The 21,690-nt window shown below is 43.6% G+C and overlaps 2 protein-coding genes across 4 annotated transcripts in view; one reads left to right on the forward strand and one right to left on the reverse strand.

Moving 5' to 3' along the window:
* Positions 1-2,489: 2,489 nt before the first annotated feature.
* Positions 2,490-21,690, forward strand: part of PIN4 (peptidylprolyl cis/trans isomerase, NIMA-interacting 4) — a 100,862-nt gene continuing 81,661 nt past the window's right edge. The window contains exons 1-4 of one of the 3 annotated variants that reach the window (XM_007123868.4): positions 2,490-2,606; positions 5,177-5,250; positions 10,527-10,646; positions 11,028-11,206. In XM_007123868.4, the coding sequence (XP_007123930.1) occupies positions 2,564-2,606; positions 5,177-5,250; positions 10,527-10,646; positions 11,028-11,186 (396 nt within the window). In that variant the 5' untranslated portion in view covers positions 2,490-2,563 and the 3' untranslated portion in view covers positions 11,187-11,206. Of the gene's footprint in view, positions 2,607-5,176; positions 5,251-10,526; positions 10,647-11,027; positions 11,207-21,690 lie in introns of those variants that run through there. The other 2 variants (XM_024131055.3, XM_055081744.1) reach the window with 2 other exon arrangements.
* On the reverse strand, positions 13,305-17,367 carry ERCC6L (ERCC excision repair 6 like, spindle assembly checkpoint helicase). The gene has a single exon (XM_024131054.2). The coding sequence runs from the start codon at positions 17,269-17,271 to the stop codon at positions 13,693-13,695; it is 3,579 nt and encodes a 1,192-aa protein (XP_023986822.2). The 5' UTR covers positions 17,272-17,367; the 3' UTR covers positions 13,305-13,692.

The following is a 21,690-nucleotide window of genomic DNA, read 5'->3' on the forward strand; positions in this document are numbered from 1 at the left end:
CCCGCATACAGAAAAAAAAAAAAAGAAAAAAAAAAAAAAGAAAAGAAATGTGTGGAAGAATCAGTCTGAGGAGATAATTAATAGAAAATACGACTGGCAACCATCCCTGGCTCTGACTCACTGTGCACACTCCTGCAGTCGTTACCATGGTTTCGAGGCTGCCCCCCCCCCCCCGCCCGCCCTGCTGTTCATTCGTCACTCTGCTCCCACAGATTCCTCCACAGCTGGCCTCCGCAGACTGGTGCAGACTTAACCCTGTATAGAGGCTAGCTTTTTTGTTGTTTGTTTTACAAATAGCATTATCTTTTTTCTTGAATAAAAATATATATATATGCCAATTCATATAAACAGAATATAATTTAAACGGAAAATAAATTAAAGTTAGCCATAAACTCACATCCCAAAGCTAACACTTAAGATGTTTGTGATGCATACTGCATAGTTGAGATCGTACATGATTTTATCAGTCTTAAAGTGCTTCTGACCTCGAAACCCCTGGACCTATGCACATCGTTTTCTCCTTTGAACTACTGGCCTTTAGGCACTGCTTTGGGCACATTCAGCCACTTACACAGGCTTGTTTATTACTGTTGTTGTTATCTGCTGGAATTCACAGAACTCTCACAATGTTCCAGGCACCAAGCATTTGTCAGGTACGTCAGCCATTTAATGCTGGCTCTTCACTGGGGTCTGAACTTTGCTTCATTCCCACTCCAAGACTGCCATAGCCAGTGGTTGCAGAAAAGGCTGTCCCCTAAGAAAAACCAGAAGTAGGAGGCCCCCTCGGCCTCCTGGCTGTGGATGAACTGATGAACATGAGGCCATACTGTCACTGTCAACCCGCCCCATCTCCCAGCTGAACTTTGAAAGTCAATACACAGGTGGGATCCACCTCAGAAGTGGGGGAGCAATGATCTCAGTGCTGGATGTGTTCCCCACAGTTGATCACTCCCAATCCAAAACAAGGAGTGCCTAAGCTGTAACGTGTTCAGAAATGACAGCAGTACAACATGAGGGGGCTGCTTGTAATGTATGAATTGGAGGTGGCACAGTCTCAGAAATACTTGATCCCCCAGTCTCGGCATGAAGCATCCCAAGTCCCACAAGACTCTATCCAAAAACTAAACTCTGAGCTGGAGGTCCTATACATTCTGGCTGGCAGGGGCAAGCTAGGACAGCTATCTCATGGAGTAGAGGAAAAGCCCTGACCTTATATTGGGAGGAGAGGGGTTGTGGATAAGGATAAAAAGTTTGAGGGCATAAATTCAAAACTCATTCACCTTAAGCTAACACTCCACAAGCTAGTCGTTGTTTTATGTGCTTTACAAATACGAACTTGTTTAATTCTCTTCACACCCTATTAGAAGGTATTATTATCATCAATTCCATTTTACAGATGATGAAACTGAGCCATAGAGAGATGAGGTAACTTCCTCAAGGTCACAGAGCTAGTAACCAAATGGTAGAGCAGCGATTTGAAGCCAGGCGGTCCAGAATCCATGCTTTTAACTATATTACGCTGCACCATTACAGAAATTCTGGAAACTGTGCAGAAACATACACTGCGCTGGCACCACTGGTCACGTTTTGCTAGATAGTCTTCCTGTCCTCTATAAGCAAATATTATATAGTACACGAGATGCCTTAAAAAAGAATCATATTCTATAGCTTGGTCTGTAACCTTCCTTAAAGCCATTTCTCGTGTCTCTACCGAGAGCTTTACACTAGTTATTTTAAGTGGAGCATATCCTATTGTGTGGTTGAAACATCATTTATTTAAACAATACCCTATTAAGGGGAATTTAGACTGCTTCCAATTTTTCTCCATGACAGAGCTCTGCAAGAGGCAGACGGGTGATAGTCTTCTTTTAAAAGAGGGAGGGTGGGAGGGAGATGCAAGAGGGAGGGGATTGGGGGATATATGTATACATATAGCTGATTCACTTTGTTATACACCAGAAACTAACACACCATTGTAAAGCAATTATACTCCAATAAAGATGTTTAAAAAAAAAGTACCTTTTGAACCCAGTCAACTACAGGCTGCAAAATAAACTTTAAAAACGAAAACCCGCAAGAGAGTGTAGGCCCGTGTGTAGGAGGGCGCAGGAGGGAGAGGCGGCCGCCACTGTTCTTCCGGCTTTGCCTTTGTCTGGCGGCCCCGCGGGATTAGCTAGAGCCAGCGCGGAGAGACTGCAGAGGTCCGCGGCTTTCACTACCCACGCATGGAGGAGGTGGGTAGGGAAGCGGGAGATCTGGGGGCAAATAAGAGCATGTGAAAGAAGTTCAAAAAGCGCAGAGGCTGGGTTTCCCGCCCCGGCCCAACCTTTGGCTCCGCCCCTCTACCCGGCCCAAGCTCCTTATTGGTCAGACTCTTCAGCCCCCATTGGCCCTAGAGCCAAAGGACCGGGCCTGCCCCAAGATATGCCTGCTTCCGGAGCCAGAGTAAGGATGGCCAATTGCGATGTCACTTTCAGGCATATGTTTAGGACATACCGGTGGGGCCTGAAGGGGCTTTGTGCGGTAACCGAAGCAGTTGAGAGCTCGACGGCGAATTTCGGAGATGCCGCCGAAAGGAAAAAGCGGATCTGGGAAAGGGGGGAAAGGTAGAGCAGCCAGAGCAACCAAGGAGCATGGGGTTGGGTGAGGAGCAGGGGGGAGGGAGCAGACCGGTGGTCCCCGCGGTCCGGGGCAGAAGAAGCGGGTGGCCAGTTCCTAGAAGACTGATCAGGAAGTGATAAGTTGGAGACCGTCAGTGTGGACTTCTCTGGAAAGTTTTGATTAAAAAGCATGGGGATGAGACGGTGGATAGACGAGGCCAAAGGATTACGAGAAAGCTTGATTTTGTTTGTTTTTTCCGAATGAGCAAAACTTGGGAGTGAGGCTGAAATGAAGGATCCAGTAGAGCTAGAGAGGTAAAGGTACAGAGAAGTGAGATTTGGGAGAAAAGAGGTGGAGCAGTTGACCTTTGACTAGGAGAAGGGACACCTTATGTTTGACGTCACAAAGAGACGAGGATGGATGTGGTGGTAAAAATTGGGGCCAGAGGGGGGGAGTTTTTAGGAGATCTGGCTTAGTGGCCTGAATTTTTTAATAAAGTGGAAGGCAAGGGTAGTTTTTAAGACTGCGGGGTAGGGGCTGGGTAGGGGTCTTGAGAGTGGTAAAGGTTTGGAATAGTCGTTGGGGTGATTGGAAAGGGGATGAAACACTTTTCCCTCAGGGCTGAGAGCCTAAGATTGAAGGCCATGAATTTGTAGAGGACACGATCTGCTTAGTCATGATTTACCTAGTACCATATAAGTGGCACAATACAGGACTGAAAAGAGCTAGGTGTAGCCTTGAGCCAAGGTTGAGGTTTTGTTGGACAATGATAATAGAAGGAAAGCAACACAAGGGAATTAAGGGTGCCAGTGGGGACGCAGTTCAGATGATCAAGCATGGGATCCAGACTGGGAAGGGAATGAGAAGTCTGATAGTCCAGGGGGACATAGCAGGATAAAGGGACTGAATGGGGGGGGCGGTTCTGTGAAATTAAAGAGCCCGTCTTGTGGGAATGAGGCATGAGAAAGCTGGAAGAACAGCTGTAGCCAGAGACTGAACTACTAGTTCTGAGTGGCACAGTTCCATCGTGTGCCCCTGGCAACAGGTGGCCTGGAGTAAAAGGCATGGGCATTTGGGAAGGAGGTCCAGAAGTGTGAGATTAGACTGTTGGATGATTCCTCTGCATAGATGGTGAGGTCATCCAAGATGATGGCAGTGGTGAGGGTGGAAAGGAAGCCTGAAGTTGCTGCCAGAGTCATCAGTCAACCAGGGAGTGAGGTAGCAGTCAGAAGATGACAGCATCCAGTGGGGGAGAGGATGGAATATTTGGAAGGTATCATTGTTCTAGAGTGAATATACAGCAAACCCCTTGAAGAGTTTGGTGTAATAAAACTCCTTTGGCAGCAACATTTTCTTAGGCATTTGGTGGTCAGCATTTTGGATTTTCAGTTTGGTTGAGCATTTATTGAACAACTGTTGTGTGCTAGGCTTTGGAGATCCTAAGACAAGTAAGATGGAGTCTCCTGAATAAAATTTTTCAGTGGCTCCCTATTACTTCTAGGATAAATTCCAAGTTCCTTAATGGGGCCCACAGGCCCTCATGCCCTAATCCTCAACCACCTCCCCTGGGCTCATCTCACAGCACTCCCACCTCAGATTTGGCTTCACCCATAGTTTCCTGCACATACTACACTGTCCCCTCACCCTGGAATATCTCCTCACCTATGTCCTTTCTTTGCCTGGTCAGCTCCTACTCATCCAGGAAAGCTTCCCTGACTGGCTAAAATGTCCCTTTGTGCTTCCACAGCCCCCTGTCTGTAGAGCATAGCTCATTCTCCTGAAAAGATCTATTTTACATAACTTTACATAACCATCTTCCCCAGTAGTATATGAGCTCCCTGAAGGAAGGTACTATGGCTTGTTCATCTTTGTATCCCCAGTGCCTGGAACTTAGTTATTTAGGAAATGTTTATTGAACTGAACACTTAATCCAACAATAGTTCTTAGGAATATCAGCCTCTAACAGTAAGTATGCTGCCATCAACACAGAAGTTGGCATAGTAGCAAAATGACACAGTAGTAAAATGTAGAATGCTGCCAGTGGTTCTTAATCTGAATATCGATAACTTTTCTTAGGAAGGTATCAATAGGCAATGTAGTCGACTCCAGGAGTTTGGACATCAATGTGTTCTTTAGCCAAATATGGGTGGTGGGAAATTTGATCTTTATTTAAAATATATTCTTGGAGATTTTACTTACTGGAATTGTGAGTATTCAGATACATTGTTGCAGTGCTTATTAGAAATCTCACAAGAGCTCAGGGGTTTGCCCTTAGAAGTCAGGATTTCAAATTGGGTCCAGAGAATCTGGGCCAGGCTTTTGGCGCTCCCATTCAACTATTAGCACACTCACTTGTGTATCCATTTTCCTTGAAGGGTTTATGTAGGGCACAAATTTCCTGTTGTAAGAGGTGAATCACCGGTTAATTTAGCTTGATATAGTAAAGTGTCTACAGAGTTCCCTTTTGAAGCTTGGTGCTTTGATGGAAGTATCAACTCCTATTGTGTTGAACTTTTCTGTAAATAACAAGATGAAGGTGTAGTTTAAATGAGTACCTGTCATCTCTTCTCTAAAGGAAAAGCAGCCTCTGGGAGTGATAGTTCCGACAAGAAGGCCCAGGGTCCCAAAGGTGGTGGCAATGCAGTAAAGGTGAGTTACTTTTTCCTTTTTTTCATGTTAAATATAAATAACATACATCTGTTATTTTGGTTCACATAAAAGGAAAAGACAGTATGCTTAACTCATTCTAACGCTAGCCTAATACTGATGTACGATAGCACAAAAGTGTTAAATAATAGATCACTCTCACTTATGAAAAGTAATTCCTTTTAAATATTTTCTCAAATGTTTTCTCAGACATCCAGAATTTCTTCATACTCTAGTATTTTTCCTTAAAATGTATTAAGTTAGGTCTTCCCAAGTAAGTGAATGAATTATTTCTCAGGACGAAATAATATTTGACAAAACAAAGAACTGAGATGAACAGGCAAAGGCACGGGTCTCATTAGATAGCTCCCCCACTGGTGAGCTATAAGCCAGAGCCCTGACCATGAAAATGAGGGGAGACAGTTGCAAATAATTACTTGAAGTACTTGACCTAGTGCCAGAGGAGTGTCTGCCCTGGGAAAATATAATCTGCAAACAGAATTATACTGCTTAGTGCTACGTAACAAGGCAGTTACCACGTTTCAGTCAGGATATGGGGTTCCATACTTTGATTCATTCATTCATTAAAGATTTAGTGATATCTGCCCTGTGCTAAGCAGTGTATTAAATTCTGGGTATTTAAAAAAACAAAAAAACAGATAAGAGATGGTCCCTGTTATCACAGTCTAGTTGGGAGCAGTTAGATAAAGAAAGAAATTTCATTGCTATATGAGAAGAGCTGTAGTGGAGTTTTATCATATAAATGCATCCATACACATGCAGCCAAAAAAAAGGAGAGCGAATGTAAATAGTGTGGGCCATTCTGCCCACTTTTCTACTCAGTGAACCCAGAGAGAGAGAGAGAGAGATGGGAGACATGAATTTGCTTTTCCATAGTCGACCTCCATTTGCGTATGAACATCCAGCCATGTGAAGTGGGATTCTGGTATCCAAAGATAATTTTCATAAAACATGGTGCCTGAATGCAAGCCAGCTACTTCATCCTGGGGTCCAGCTGAGGAAGCGGGCATTGTTACAACACAGGTGGGGGAGACAGGCTGTGTTGGGCTTACTGAGGGCTGACATGTTGGTTTCAAGTACACCATCTTCATAAGGGTTGTTGTAGGGTAATTTTGACTGTTATGTGCTGACTTTCACAAGCACCTAACCTAAGAGACTGCTCCACTGCATATGGCTTTAAAGAGGCATCTTGTCCTTTCGGGAAAAAAATAAGTTCAGTGTGGCTATACCTGAGGTATATGGAAAGGAGTGGCATGTAATTAGCTAGGAAAGTCAATTAGGATTAAACTCTTTTGTTAAGCTTTTCCTTTTGAGATAATTTTAGACTCACATTCAATTGTAAGGTAGATGTACCTTTTATACATGTACATGTACTTTTTACCCTGTTTCCCCAATGGTAACATCTTACAAAACCCTAGTACATTAGCACAGCCAGGAGATTGTCATTGCTACAGTCAAGATCCAGAACATTTCCATCACCCCAGGGATTCCTCCTGTTGCCCTTTTATAGTGATGCCCACTTCCCTCCCACCCCTACCCCTGCCCCCTCCTTGACCCCATAGCAGCGACTAATCTCTTCTCCATTTCTGTAATTTTATGATTTCCATATGAGTGAAATGATACAGTGTGTAACCTTTTGGGATTGGCTTTTTTTCCGCTCAGCATAATTATCTGGAGATTTCATTCCATTTGTGTGTATCCATAGTCTGTTCCTCTGTATTACTGAGTAGTGTTCCGTGGAATGGAAGTGCCGTAGTGTGTTGAACTGTTCCCCTGCTAGAGTACAGCTGGGTTGTCAGTGTTTGTGAAGGCCCCAGCAGGGGAGGGACCCCAAACCCTCCAGCCTTTTAGGATCTAGGCTCCTTCCACATCCTGCTATTCTGCTTCAGACCCCACTCCTGAACCCATCCCTGCCCTGTGTCACTACAGCTGCCCAGATTCTGAAACCCACCTGCCGACCACAAATTCCTTCCTTCCCCTCACTTCCCACCTCCCCCAATCCTGTTCTGTTCCTCTCCATGCACAGACTTCCAGGCAGGCCCTCAAGCCTGTCCTGTTTGCCTCACCTTCTCTAAGGCCTCATGTCTGTTCTCCAAGTCCTGTATGTCTTGTAGGCTGGAAACTAGATGGAAGGGTTTGACCACTGGATCAAGGAGCCCCACCTCCTTTTCCTTTTGGTCATCCACTGCATCCATCTGCCAGACTACAACTCAGGATCAATCCAATTATCTACTTTCTTTACACTCAGACCCAGAACTGCTGGGCCCCACTGGAGAGTCGCACAGCCTCAGGGGTTGGGGCCACTGATTCCTGGTCTCTAACCTGAGCTGGGCCCTCAGTACTGCACAGCGATCCTTTGCCACTTGCTTCAAGCCATCCACCACCCTCCTCCAGTCAGCAGACAACTTCATCCAGGGTTCTCAACCCCTGTGTACATCAGATTCACCTGAAGAGCTTCTAAAAGACTCAGTGCCTAGGGGCCCACCGCAGACCAGCTGCCTCAGAATCTCTGGCGGGTGGGGACTGGACCTTGATATATTTTTTAGAAGCTCTTGGTGTGATTCTGACATTTGCCAGGGTTGGGAAACACTGATCCAGTCTCATGGGGTTGGTGTGAGGATTTCATGAGATCACACATGTAAAGCACTTAGCACAGTGCCTAGTGAGTGTTAAGTACTCGATAACTGAAATATTGTTGTAATTGTCACAAGAAAATGGAAACTAGAACTTTAGTCATGAACTCATGGCTTCCCAGCCCCCTACCAACAAAGTTATCTTCACCCACACCTCCCTCATCTCTCTTCTCACCTCTCTTCCTTTAAGGCTAACTGATTTTTCCAGCAGTTCTCTGAATGCCCAGCCTTGCTCCTTCATTTATCTCCACCCTCTTTCTTTGCTCTGTCTTCAACCTTTCCCTCTTTACTGCATCTTTCCCTTCATTCTGAAAATATAGCCAGGGATCTTTAGAATATATCCGTGACTGTGACCCTTTCCCTTTGACTAGAGCCCTTTCTCCTTCTTTTCTAACTCAGTTAGTTGGGGAAACCCCACCCGCATTACTGGCCTGCTTCCTGTTACTTCCTCAGTCAGTTGCTGCAGCCTGGCTTCTGCACTTAACTACTCTTCTGAAACAGCTTTTGCTAAGGTCCTCAGTCAATCATTGCTAAATTGATTTTACTTCTAACCTGATCACTCTGAAGCATTTAACCCTGTTGACCATTTCCTCCTTGAAACTTTCTCTTGCCTTGGTTTCTTTTAACACACCTTTCTCTCTACCTATCTGGCCCTTCGTTTTTATCATGCTTGTTGAGCTTCTTTCTTTGCTTATTGCTTACACGTTGATATTCTCCACGGATGTCTTGAGTCTGCTTTCCTCCTCTTCTCATTCTGTGTAGCCTCCCAGAGTGATCCGTCACCTCCCATAGCGTCAGCTACTACCTCCATGCTCATCACTCCCACATTCTCTGGAGCTTGGTCTCTCCTAAGACACCAGTCTCATACAGTTGCCAGTTGGTCGGTCACACTTGCAAACTGCACAGGTACTACAGACTCATTATGTCTAAACCCATCAAACTGTCTAAAGCAGAATACTTGTTTATTCATTTATAAAGTGGTGGATGGCATCCCCTTTCTGTGATCATGAATGCTGCGTGCACTTTACCAATCATTGAACCAGAAGGTTGCTTTGTGAGTGTGGAAGTGGAAAGACGGAGGCAGTCGAGAAGGTGTTTTAGCCAGGCCAAGATGAGGTCTGAGAAACCATCCTCGTCCCCCAACATGTATCTCTCTAGTGTCCAGATTGTTTGTCCCTGTCTCCCGTGGACAGTGCTGGACACATTCTATAGAAGTTTGCCTCCCTGAGCCCTACTTTTTGATACATTCTTTCCTTTGCTGTGTCTGTGTCTCCTGTGTCGCTCCTCCAGTCAGGGATCCTCTCACCCCCAGTTTCAGTAATTGAATCCTAAGGATAGCCATGGTTTGTCTGTCTCTAGGGAGACACCTTTAGCCCCCACCCTAGTACACGACAGTAAGAAATGAATAATGGATTCTATTTGAACGAGGAATGGGAAATCCTACAAAACAGATATCTTAACAAAATCATTTTTCAGGATATAGTGATTTTTTTTAAAACATGGCTTTATGTAAACATAGGTTACATTTGAATACTTATCTAGGGTTGAGTATTCTTTCTTTTTTTTTAATATTTATTATTTATTTATTTTATTTTTGGCTGTGTGGGGGCTTAGTTGTGACACACAGGATCTTTCGTTGCAGCTCGCGGGCTTCTCTCTAGTTGTGGCGTGCGGGTTCTCTTTTCTAGTTGTGGCAAGCAAGCTCCAGGGTGCGTGGGCTCTGTAGTTGTGGCGCATGGGTTCCAGAACGCGTGCGCTCTGTAGTTTTTGCAGCACACGGGCTCTACTTGAGGCAGGCAATCTCAGTAGTTGTGGCACGCAGGCTTAGTTACCCCGCGGCATGTGGGATCTTAGTTCCCTGACCAGGGATCAAACCAGTGTCCCCTGCATTGGCAGGCAGATTCTTAACCATTGCACCACCCGGGAAGTCCCCGGGTTGAGTATTCTTAATCTTCAACATATGATTCGTTTTCAAAGTGTTAAATTGTGGGGAGGCTTTATACATTGGGACTCTTTTGGTGAAAAGTATTTCCTGGTGGGGTTTTTTCATATCATCCCCACTCTGATGAAATAATAGCTAACCTTTATTGAGTGCTAGCTGCATCATCTCAATCTTCACAACCCTATGAGAACATATAGGTACTGTTATCTCAGTGCACAAATGGGGAAACATTTAGAGGTTTAAAAACATGCCTAAGGGACTTCCCTGGTGGTTCAGTGGTTAATCCCTGGCTGGGGAACTAAGATCCTGCATGCTGCGAGGTACAGCCTAAAAAACAAAATGCCTAAGATCATACAGGAGAGTGGGGATTTGACTCGACCTAAGCTCTCAACCATTATCATGTTTACTCCTCCTGTTACCATTGAGGTACATGGTAAAGGCTGGGAGCTTCCCACAGCCAGGTGCCCATTTTCCATCTAAATCTGGGTTCTGAGATATTGTCTTCATATGGGAAATGGGTTTGTGGCCATCGCCCAACTGGGCAGACTTCCAGGATTTTCCATTGCCATGAGCGAATGTGTTTTTTTCACTAGTGGGGGGTAGTCCTGACATGACTGCTGTACTGTGAGGAAAGGAATCATTTGGGTCTCCATGTATTACGTGAACATACTTTTTCCTTGTAGGTCAGACACATTCTGTGTGAAAAACATGGAAAAATCTTGGAAGCCATGGAAAAGTTAAAGTCTGGAATGAAATTCAATGAAGTGGCCACACAATATAGTGAAGATAAAGCCAGGCAAGGGGTATGGTGCACTCATAATTTAAAACATCCCCCATGGAGGACACACAGCAGTAGGGATTATTTCTTTTTCGCCATTAATTTTAGCCGTATCTTAAAGATCTTAAAAAAGCAGAAATGTCCAACTTGTGAACAGTTGAATACGGGTCACCTTTGTCTAAACCTAGGCATAACCAAACTTGCGCAACTAACAGACACCCAGCAACATTGTGAGTGTATGTTCAGCCCAGGGTTCAGCCCTGTTTGTCCTTGTCGAGCCTACTTCTCTCCAGCCCAGATGAATAAACCTAGGAACCTTAGCATTCGTGTTGGAAAATTCTCAAGCTACAGCAGAACTGTGCCCTCTTCAGGGCCACTGACATCACAAATCTTTTGGGTTTTTCAGGGCGACTTGGGTTGGATGACCAGAGGGTCCATGGTGGGACCATTTCAAGAAGCAGCATTCGCCTTGCCTATAAGTGTGCTGGATAAGCCTGTGTTTACAGACCCTCCAGTTAAGACAAAATTCGGGTATCATATTATAATGGTTGAAGGGAGAAAATAATAAAATTGTATGAAAGACTACATGTGTTTTATACATTGTTTATTTATTTAAAAGGTGTTGAATAATCCTTGTATTTATGAACTCTGTCATCATGGGTTTGTGGGTACAGAATCAGGTGGGTAAATGTTGGTGTGCACGGCAGTAGGTATTCAGTCAGTGGTTCTTTAAGATAAGTCAAGCAGACTCCTTTTAACCTGTTAGTCCCTTCCCTCCGAGAGAGAACTGCTTTATCTGATTCTCAGTATATCCCATAAGTTAATTTAGAAACCATCTCTAGGGGCTTCCGTGGTGGTGCAGTGGTTAAGAATCCACCTGCCAATGCAGGGGACACGGGTTCGAGCCCTGGTCTGGGAAGATCCCACATGCCGCGGAGCAACTAAGCCCGTGCGCCACAGCCATTCAGTCCATGTAGGGAAATGGTGAGCTGGAGTTAGATGCAGACTATGAATTGCTGAATCACACAGTGTTATCACCGGGATTTTTTTCAATAATGACATATATTCAATCGTATCACCCTCCCTAAAATATTAGTCAGTCGTCTGTATCCATGGTTCTGCATTCACAGATTCAACTAACTGCAGATCAAAACTTTTTTTTTTTTTAAATTCCAGGGCTGGACTTCCCTGGTGGCACAGTGGTTAAGAAACCGCCTGCCAATGCAGGGGACACGGGTTCCAGCCCTGGTCCAGGAGGATCCCACATGCCGCGGAGCAGCTAAGCTCGTGTGCCACAACTACCGAGCCTGTGCTTTACAGCCCGTGAGCCACAACTACTGAAGCCCATGCGCCTAGAGCCTGTGCTCCGCAACAAGAGAAGCCACCACAATGAGAAGCCCATGCACCGTAACGAAGAGTAGCCCCCACTTGCTGCAACTAGAGAAAGCCCACGGGCAGCAACAAAGACCCAACACAGCCAAAAATTAATTAATTAATTAATTTAAAAATTCCAGAAACTTCCAAAAAGCAAAACTTGAGTTTGCCATGCACAGGCCTAACTATTCACATAACACTTATATTGTATCTACAAACTATTCGCAATTTATATTTATGTTGTATTAGGTATTATAAGTAATCTAGAGATGATTTTAAAGTACATGTGAGAATGTGTGTAGGTTATATGTAAATACTACACCATTTTATATGAGGGACTTGAGCATCTGCGGAGTTTGGTATCCGCAGGGAGCCCTGGAAGCAATCCCCCTTGGATACTGAGGGGCAACTGTAATAATTTCTTGCGGTAAGAGCAAAATTTTGTACTATCAATAAATAACCTAGGGGCTTCCCTGGTGGCGCAGTGGTTAAGAATCCGCCTGCCAATGCAGGGGACACGGGTTCCAGCCCTGGTCCGGGAAGATGCCACATGCTTCGGAGCAACTAAGCCCCTGCACACAACTACTGAAGCCCGCATGCCTAGAGCCCGTGCTCTGCAACAAGAGAAGCCACCGCTCGCCGCAACTAGAGAAAGCCTGCGCACAGCAACAAAGATCCAGTGCAGCCAAAATAAATAAATAAATAAATAAATAATGAAAAACTAAAGCGCTAAAAAAAAAAAAGAAAAGCAGGTCAATTATTATAGTGGCTTTTCACTAGGTAACACACGGTTAACAAACAATCCATTTCACCCCTTACTGCGTGATCTTGGGCAGGTCACAGCCTCACTGAGCCATTTCCTCAACTAAAAAATGGAAATGCTACCCTCGATCTCAAAGGATGAAACAAGAAACCTATGTAGAGTACCTAATACATAGTCAGTACTTGATAAATTCTCCAGTGACAGAGCACAGAGTGCTGTGCTGCACTTTATGTTTCTGGGAGGGAACCAAACTCCTTTTCAGTCTACAGCCCAAAGATACGTGCTAGCATGTGTCAGAATGCAGCTGGTGGTGAGTGAAGGATGGCCAAATGGTAGGCAAGGGGACTCCAGGGTAGGGTACCGGTGATAAAGAAGCCCAGCACCAGGTAGCTTATCCCAGTCTTCAGCTATAGTGAACCGAGAGCCTACAATAGCATGTTAAGTGGGTCTTAGATCTGGAATACTAATGACAAACTTCTGTCTAAATGAATTTTTATATGCATTTGCCAATATCAATCATCTCAGTGAAAGAAAGTAAATGAAAAGTAACTTTAATATTATCTGAACTGTGATATACAAAATTGATCATTTTCAGAATAAAATTTAAAATGGCCAGAGTATTGTTACAAAAATTTCTCTAGAAATAACACAGTTCTATTACATTTATAGAGTATGCCTAAAAGAAAAATATAAGAATATTTGAGTAAAGAAATATTAACCTAGTGCTCAGAATACCGGAATATATGTATAGGAGAAAGCAGGAGCAGGTGGTAAAGGCAAAATTTACAAAAAAAAAGTTGGAAACAAAAACTCCCTTTTTGACTTCTTTCACCTTAAGCCTGAATGAATGCTTCATGCTCCCAAAGAATCCAATTATGGGAACAAATTACCTATACTCAGTTTCGCTTTAAAATACAATAAACAGGTTATATTCTCAAGTTTTAAGTTGCTTGTACAAACTTAAAGTCATGAGCATGACTTCAGAATCTGAGCTTTTTATGTCAAGTGCTTTAACTAAGCAGTCTAAGGCTTCCTGTATTTTTCCACACTCTTTCAGTTCTTTTCCACGCAAGACAAGAGTCTCATAGTCGTCTGCAGCCTCCAGTGCCTCATCCTGGGGAGAGTCAACCAACTGTCCACCAGACAAAGGCTCAGGGTCACCAGGAAAGGTCTCCTGAGCCAGAGCACCAGGCTTAGGTGTACTTAACCGGCTAGACTTATTTTCTGAAGACAGTGTTTCTCTGGAAGGATCTTCTTCTGTATGCTCTGGGGCTTCACCACTGCTTTCCTCTGCTCCTTCTTCCAGGTAATCTTCAGCAACCTTTGCTTCACTGCTATTGTCAAGTCTTTCCTCCATATCCTCCACATGGTCTAAAACCACATTAATAAGAGACCTCCTAGAAGCCAGGGATCTTCTAGAGTTTATAGACTTATTTAAACTATCAGATATTTTAGGTGAAAAGAACCTTCCAGGTGGACTGATGTCATTTTTGGGAGTTGAGGCATCAAATTGTTTTACAGATAAAAACGGGAAGGGAGATGTGCTGAATGGGTTTGTGCCTGAAGTATCTGTAATAAAAGTATCATGTTCAACTTCATCGTCTGAATCGATACGTCTAGCTTTTCTTCTGACTTTCATATTAACTACTACTTCTTCTGGCTCATCATCTTTCTCAGAAAGATCCACACTGAGACATGCTTTGCTATGCACGGACTCTGCTCTGGAATTAGCTGCAGAGCCACACAAGCTATTTTCTTTCTCCACATGCTCCAAAGACTGACTGGGAAAATTTTGTCCATTGTCTGCAGAGTCTTCCAAGAAAAGATTGAAGTCACATGCATACTGTGCTGAAGATGCTAAAGGTTCCCCTTCCAACTTGGCCTCATTCACTTGAGCATCCTGTAGTGCACTGTGGGCTGCTGCTAAGTCATCATCAGCTATCTTAATAACAGATACATTCGATTCTGGCCTTTGATATTCCTTTGTTTCAGGATTAGCAGGCCAGGGATTGCAGTGATGTAAAATCTCGTCCTCCTCTAGTTGATCTAGATTTGGCCCAAGATCAGCTCTGACTGACTTGCTAGGTAAAAAATTGAAACTTCCCTGAGGGCTCTCTTGCTGTGCCTCCCGCATAGGCCCCTCTTGCGATGCCTCTTTTTGGAGAGCCATTCCTGATAAAGAGTCAGTCCAAATTTCTTCTACATCTTCACACCCCTTGGGTAAAGTAGCTACAAAATCAGCATCAAATGTACTTGCACACGGGTGCCTACCATCTTGTGGGATGGTAACGTTCATCTTTCTCCTGGCGAGATCTTGTTTTTCACCCTCTTCGGGCAGATCCTCAATGATTACACTTGCCATTTGGGGACTGATTTCTTCTTCCTGGGTGTGGTGAGTTGGTAGAAGAGGTGAAGGCCGAGGCTGTGGTTTATTTAATTCATGGCATTTCTTCTTTGTTTGATAAGGAAATACAGGTTCTCTCAGCCATATCCCCTCATTTCCAGCTTTTTGTCTTTCCATTAAGAACTCTGTATTTTGAGACTCAAATTCAACAAGGAATTGAGCTTTCTGAACCCTTTGTTGAATATAGTGAGAGTCTTCGATCACATCAAGCTCTTCTTTAACAGATAGGTCATGCGTGTACATCAAATCATGGTCTGAGATTCCAGCTATCCTCAAAGAGTGCAGGAAGGCAATATGTTCATCTAGTTTCCTATCAGATCTCCTCTGAGCAGCATGCAAAGACTGAAGCTGCATCTGGGTTGCAGAGTTCTGAAAATCCTCAATTGTAAAGAGCTCTCTCAATTCTTGTTTACTAAAATATCGGAAAGGGTTCTTCTTATCACCAGTAGTTTGTCTTATTAATGAGTCCTTGAAAACCTGTCTTCTGTATATTTTTTCCTCTACAGTTCCACAAGTGATTAGCCTATAAACTACAACATTTTCTTTTTGTCCAATTCGGTAAACTCTATCCACAGCTTGAGCATCAGTTGCAGGATTCCAGCTAGGGTCAAAGATGACCACTCTACTTGCTGCAGTTAGTGTTAAGCCAACACCACCTACTTGAGTGGTAAGCAGAAAAACAGAGTAATCTTTATTTTGCTGGAATAAGCTAATTCTTTTTTCTCGTTCCACAAGATGAGAAACTGTTCCATCGATTCTCAATATCTTAAAGTGCCTATTCTTTAACAGGCGTTCGATGATGTTTAGAATTCGTCTTGACTGGCAAAACACCAGAGTTTGATGCCCTTCATCTCGCAGTCTCTTAAGCAGGTCCATTAGAAATATCATTTTTCCAGATTCTTCCATCAGTGCATCATCACTTATTTGATCAATATGGTCCACATCTGAGGAATCTTCCCCTTCAATTTCATCTTGAACAGAGAATTTGACAGCTCCTAGATTCAGCAAACCACAAGCCCGTGCAGATAGCAGCCTAGGATGATCACAGAGCTTCTTTAAGACACCTAGCTCAGCCAAAGGTGAGCGTGTCTCCATTAACAACTCCTTGATATGATCTAGAGACACGAATTTCCTGTATATTTCTTCCTGTAAAGGTACAAGACGTATCCAAATAATTAAATCATTTTTTCTGGAAAGGGAAGGCATTTCACATATGGCACCAACATCTGGACTCTTTTCACTAAGCTGGACCTCTGGGTTGCTTGACTTTTTCTTCTGTACCTCTTCTTTAGTCCTCCTAAGAAAATAGGGCTTTATGATTGCCATTAAGTTTTCAGATATTTTAAATCCCAAGGCTTTTTCCCCTGGGGTAGCATCCTTCTCTCTTGCTCTAGTAATAGGATTTTCGTACTCCATTTTAAAAGTTTTTAATGTTCCTAGCAGGGACCCTTGACAAGCAAAATCAAACAGGGACCACAGTTCTTGTAAATTATTCTGGATCGGGGTTCCTGTGAGGAGGATGCGATTACTGGTGGGGATTGCACGAGCACATATTGCTGACTTGGTAGATGAGGTTTTTATTTTATGTGCTTCATCAAGGATGACATAGTCCCACACAAACTCTTGGCCATTCAAGCTGGAAAGTTGCTGCCAATTATTGATTAACATTTGGTATGTGGTGATAATGACACCATTCCTTTGCTGAATCCGACTGAGGTTTCTGGTACGTTCATCCTTGCTAGGACCGTGAAAGGTTTTGACTCTCATTCCTGGGGTCCACTTGACAAATTCTTTTAGCCACGTGCTGATGAGACTGGTTGGCATGATCAGTAGCACATGGTTCACAAGTGAAGCATCAAACATACCAGAAAGGAAAGCGATGATTTGAACAGTCTTTCCTAATCCCATATCATCTGCCAGAATACCACCTCTCCTTCCATCCCTATATAGGCTATAGAGGAAAGCTACACCTTCCTTCTGGTACTCAAATAGTTGGTTGTGCAGTTCTCGATAGAGCAGCAGGCCAGAGTTGCACACATCCGTGAATTCATCATCTCCATATTCTGCCAACTCCTCCAAGGCTTCCTTTATTTTTTGGATTCTGCTCATCACCTTTTCATTGGGAAAAATGTCCTTTGCCAAATTGAAAAGTTTAAGTGCTTCTTCCAGATCTCCATTCTTAGTTGCTGCTTTGGCCTCTTTCACGTATCTGTAAAAAAAAAAAAAATGTTTAAAAAAAGATATATATATATATATGTATACATAGAGAGAGATTGATAGGTAGAAGATTAGAAAGAAAGGAAACAGATTGAACATTCAGTCTAAGAACACTTTAGAGTCCATTTTGGAATCCAAACCACAGTTGAGCTTTCAATATCCTCAATTCAGGATGGGAAAGATAAGCACATAGGTTGCCAATGAAAGCTGGCACCACTTAAGAAGACACAAATATCCACCAGACACTGCCAGCAACAACTTCAGGCACTAGTTGTAGAAAATGTATGTGCAAAGGTTATTGCACATACAGTAACAAACCAACCAACCTATTCTGTGGGAGCATGGAAACAGGAAGATACATGGCACTTCTCGGACCTTATTTTTCTGGACCTCTGTTCACACTATTGATTACTCTCTCCTTACAATTCCCTCCTTCCACCGGATTCCTATAGATTCCTCCTGTTTCCTCCCCCATCACTGGCCCTTTCTCCTCTGTGTCCTTCTTAGGCTCCTATTCTTCCTCCGCAAGGGCTCAGTCCTGGGCCCTCTTCTCACTCCGTTTACTCTTCCCTTATCGTCTCCCAGAGCTTCCACTCCCACCTATGTGCTCATAACTCCCAAAGCACTTTCTCCAACCCAGGGCTTGCCCTCAAGCTCTAGTCTAGACCCATATTCCAACTACCTTCTGGACATCTCCACTTGAAAGTTTCACATGCACCTCCAATTCAATTAATCCCAAATTAAACGTATTATTTCCCCTCTTAAAACATGCTTCTCGGGACTTCCCTGGTGGTCCAGTGGCTAAGACTCTGTGCTCCCAATGCAGGGGGTCCGGATTCGATCCCTGGTCAGGGAACTAGATCCCACATGCATGCCACAACTAAGAGTCCACAGGCTGCAACCAAGAAGCCCGCATGCCACAACTAAGATCCCATGTGCCACAACTGGGACCTGGTGCAGCATGCATGAATGCATAAATAAATAAATGTGCTTCCCCATTTGTATGGTAATAAATGACACTACCATCCACTTAGCCATACAAGCTAGAAATCTAAAGATCATCCTTGATTTCCAAACCAAATATGAGTCATCCTTGACTTCTCCCTCTTCTTAACCACCTCACCCCTTAGCCAACAGTCCCCCAAGCCCTACTAACTTTATTTTCCAAATATAACCTGTGTCAAAACAGAAATACAGATCAATGGAACAGGACAGAAAGCCCAGATATAAACCCACACACATATGGTCACCTTATCTTTGATAAAGGAGGCAAGAATATACAATGGAGAAAAGACAGCCTCTTCAATAAGTGGTGCTGGGAAAACTGGACAACTACATGTTCATCACTTATTTGATCAATATGGTCCACATCTGAGGAATCTTCCCCTTCAATTTCATCTTGAACAGAGAATTTGACAGCTCCTAGATTCAGCAAACCACAAGCCCGTGCAGATAGCAGCCTAGGATGATCACAGAGCTTCTTTAAGACACCTAGCTCAGCCAAAGGTGAGCGTGTCTCCATTAACAACTCCTTGATATGATCTAGAGACACGAATTTCCTGTATATTTCTTCCTGTAAAGGTACAAGACGTATCCAAATAATTAAATCATTTTTTCTGGAAAGGGAAGGCATTTCACATATGGCACCAACATCTGGACTCTTTTCACTAAGCTGGACCTCTGGGTTGCTTGACTTTTTCTTCTGTACCTCTTCTTTAGTCCTCCTAAGAAAATAGGGCTTTATGATTGCCATTAAGTTTTCAGATATTTTAAATCCCAAGGCTTTTTCCCCTGGGGTAGCATCCTTCTCTCTTGCTCTAGTAATAGGATTTTCGTACTCCATTTTAAAAGTTTTTAATGTTCCTAGCAGGGACCCTTGACAAGCAAAATCAAACAGGGACCACAGTTCTTGTAAATTATTCTGGATCGGGGTTCCTGTGAGGAGGATGCGATTACTGGTGGGGATTGCACGAGCACATATTGCTGACTTGGTAGATGAGGTTTTTATTTTATGTGCTTCATCAAGGATGACATAGTCCCACACAAACTCTTGGCCATTCAAGCTGGAAAGTTGCTGCCAATTATTGATTAACATTTGGTATGTGGTGATAATGACACCATTCCTTTGCTGAATCCGACTGAGGTTTCTGGTACGTTCATCCTTGCTAGGACCGTGAAAGGTTTTGACTCTCATTCCTGGGGTCCACTTGACAAATTCTTTTAGCCACGTGCTGATGAGACTGGTTGGCATGATCAGTAGCACATGGTTCACAAGTGAAGCATCAAACATACCAGAAAGGAAAGCGATGATTTGAACAGTCTTTCCTAATCCCATATCATCTGCCAGAATACCACCTCTCCTTCCATCCCTATATAGGCTATAGAGGAAAGCTACACCTTCCTTCTGGTACTCAAATAGTTGGTTGTGCAGTTCTCGATAGAGCAGCAGGCCAGAGTTGCACACATCCGTGAATTCATCATCTCCATATTCTGCCAACTCCTCCAAGGCTTCCTTTATTTTTTGGATTCTGCTCATCACCTTTTCATTGGGAAAAATGTCCTTTGCCAAATTGAAAAGTTTAAGTGCTTCTTCCAGATCTCCATTCTTAGTTGCTGCTTTGGCCTCTTTCACGTATCTGTAAAAAAAAAAAAAATGTTTAAAAAAAGATATATATATATATATATATATATGTATACATAGAGAGAGATTGATAGGTAGAAGATTAGAAAGAAAGGAAACAGATTGAACATTCAGTCTAAGAACACTTTAGAGTCCATTTTGGAATCCAAACCACAGTTGAGCTTTCAATATCCTCAATTCAGGATGGGAAAGATAAGCACATAGGTTGCCAATGAAAGCTGGCACCACTTAAGAAGACACAAATATCCACCAGACACTGCCAGCAACAACTTCAGGCACTAGTTGTAGAAAATGTATGTGCAAAGGTTATTGCACATACAGTAACAAACCAACCAACCTATTCTGTGGGAGCATGGAAACAGGAAGATACATGGCACTTCTCGGACCTTATTTTTCTGGACCTCTGTTCACACTATTGATTACTCTCTCCTTACAATTCCCTCCTTCCACCGGATTCCTATAGATTCCTCCTGTTTCCTCCCCCATCACTGGCCCTTTCTCCTCTGTGTCCTTCTTAGGCTCCTATTCTTCCTCCGCAAGGGCTCAGTCCTGGGCCCTCTTCTCACTCCGTTTACTCTTCCCTTATCGTCTCCCAGAGCTTCCACTCCCACCTATGTGCTCATAACTCCCAAAGCACTTTCTCCAACCCAGGGCTTGCCCTCAAGCTCTAGTCTAGACCCATATTCCAACTACCTTCTGGACATCTCCACTTGAAAGTTTCACATGCACCTCCAATTCAATTAATCCCAAATTAAACGTATTATTTCCCCTCTTAAAACATGCTTCTCGGGACTTCCCTGGTGGTCCAGTGGCTAAGACTCTGTGCTCCCAATGCAGGGGGTCCGGATTCGATCCCTGGTCAGGGAACTAGATCCCACATGCATGCCACAACTAAGAGTCCACAGGCTGCAACCAAGAAGCCCACATGCCACAACTAAGATCCCATGTGCCACAACTGGGACCTGGTGCAGCATGCATGAATGCATAAATAAATAAATGTGCTTCCCCATTTGTATGGTAATAAATGACACTACCATCCACTTAGCCATACAAGCTAGAAATCTAAAGATCATCCTTGATTTCCAAACCAAATATGAGTCATCCTTGACTTCTCCCTCTTCTTAACCACCTCACCCCTTAGCCAACAGTCCCCCAAGCCCTACTAACTTTATTTTCCAAATATAACCTGTGTCAAAACAGAAATACAGATCAATGGAACAGGACAGAAAGCCCAGATATAAACCCACACACATATGGTCACCTTATCTTTGATAAAGGAGGCAAGAATATACAATGGAGAAAAGACAGCCTCTTCAATAAGTGGTGCTGGGAAAACTGGACAACTACATGTTAAAGAATGAATTGCAAACGAAGCAACTGACAAAGGATTAATCTCCAAAATATACAAGCAGCTCATGCAGCTCAATATCAAAAGAACAAGCAACCCAATCCAAAAATGGGCAGAAGACCTAAAAAGACATTTCTCCAAGGAAGATATACAGACTGCCAACAAACACATGAAAGGATTCTCAACATCACTAATCATTAGAGAAATGCACATCAAAACTACAGTGAGGGGCTTCCCTGGTGGCGCAGTGGTTGAGAGTCCGCCTGCCGATGCAGGGGACACGGGTTCGTGCCCCGGTCCGGGAAGATCCCACATGCCGCGG

Source organism: Physeter macrocephalus, chromosome 21 (genome assembly GCF_002837175.3).
Source record: "Physeter macrocephalus isolate SW-GA chromosome 21, ASM283717v5, whole genome shotgun sequence".
NCBI lineage: Eukaryota > Metazoa > Chordata > Mammalia > Artiodactyla > Physeteridae > Physeter > Physeter macrocephalus.

What these genes read in the sequence shown, in the direction of transcription:
- ERCC6L (XM_024131054.2), bottom strand. Translation starts at nt 17,271, where the DNA reads ATGAGCAGAATCCAAAAAATAAAGGAAGCCTTGGAGGAGTTGGCAGAA.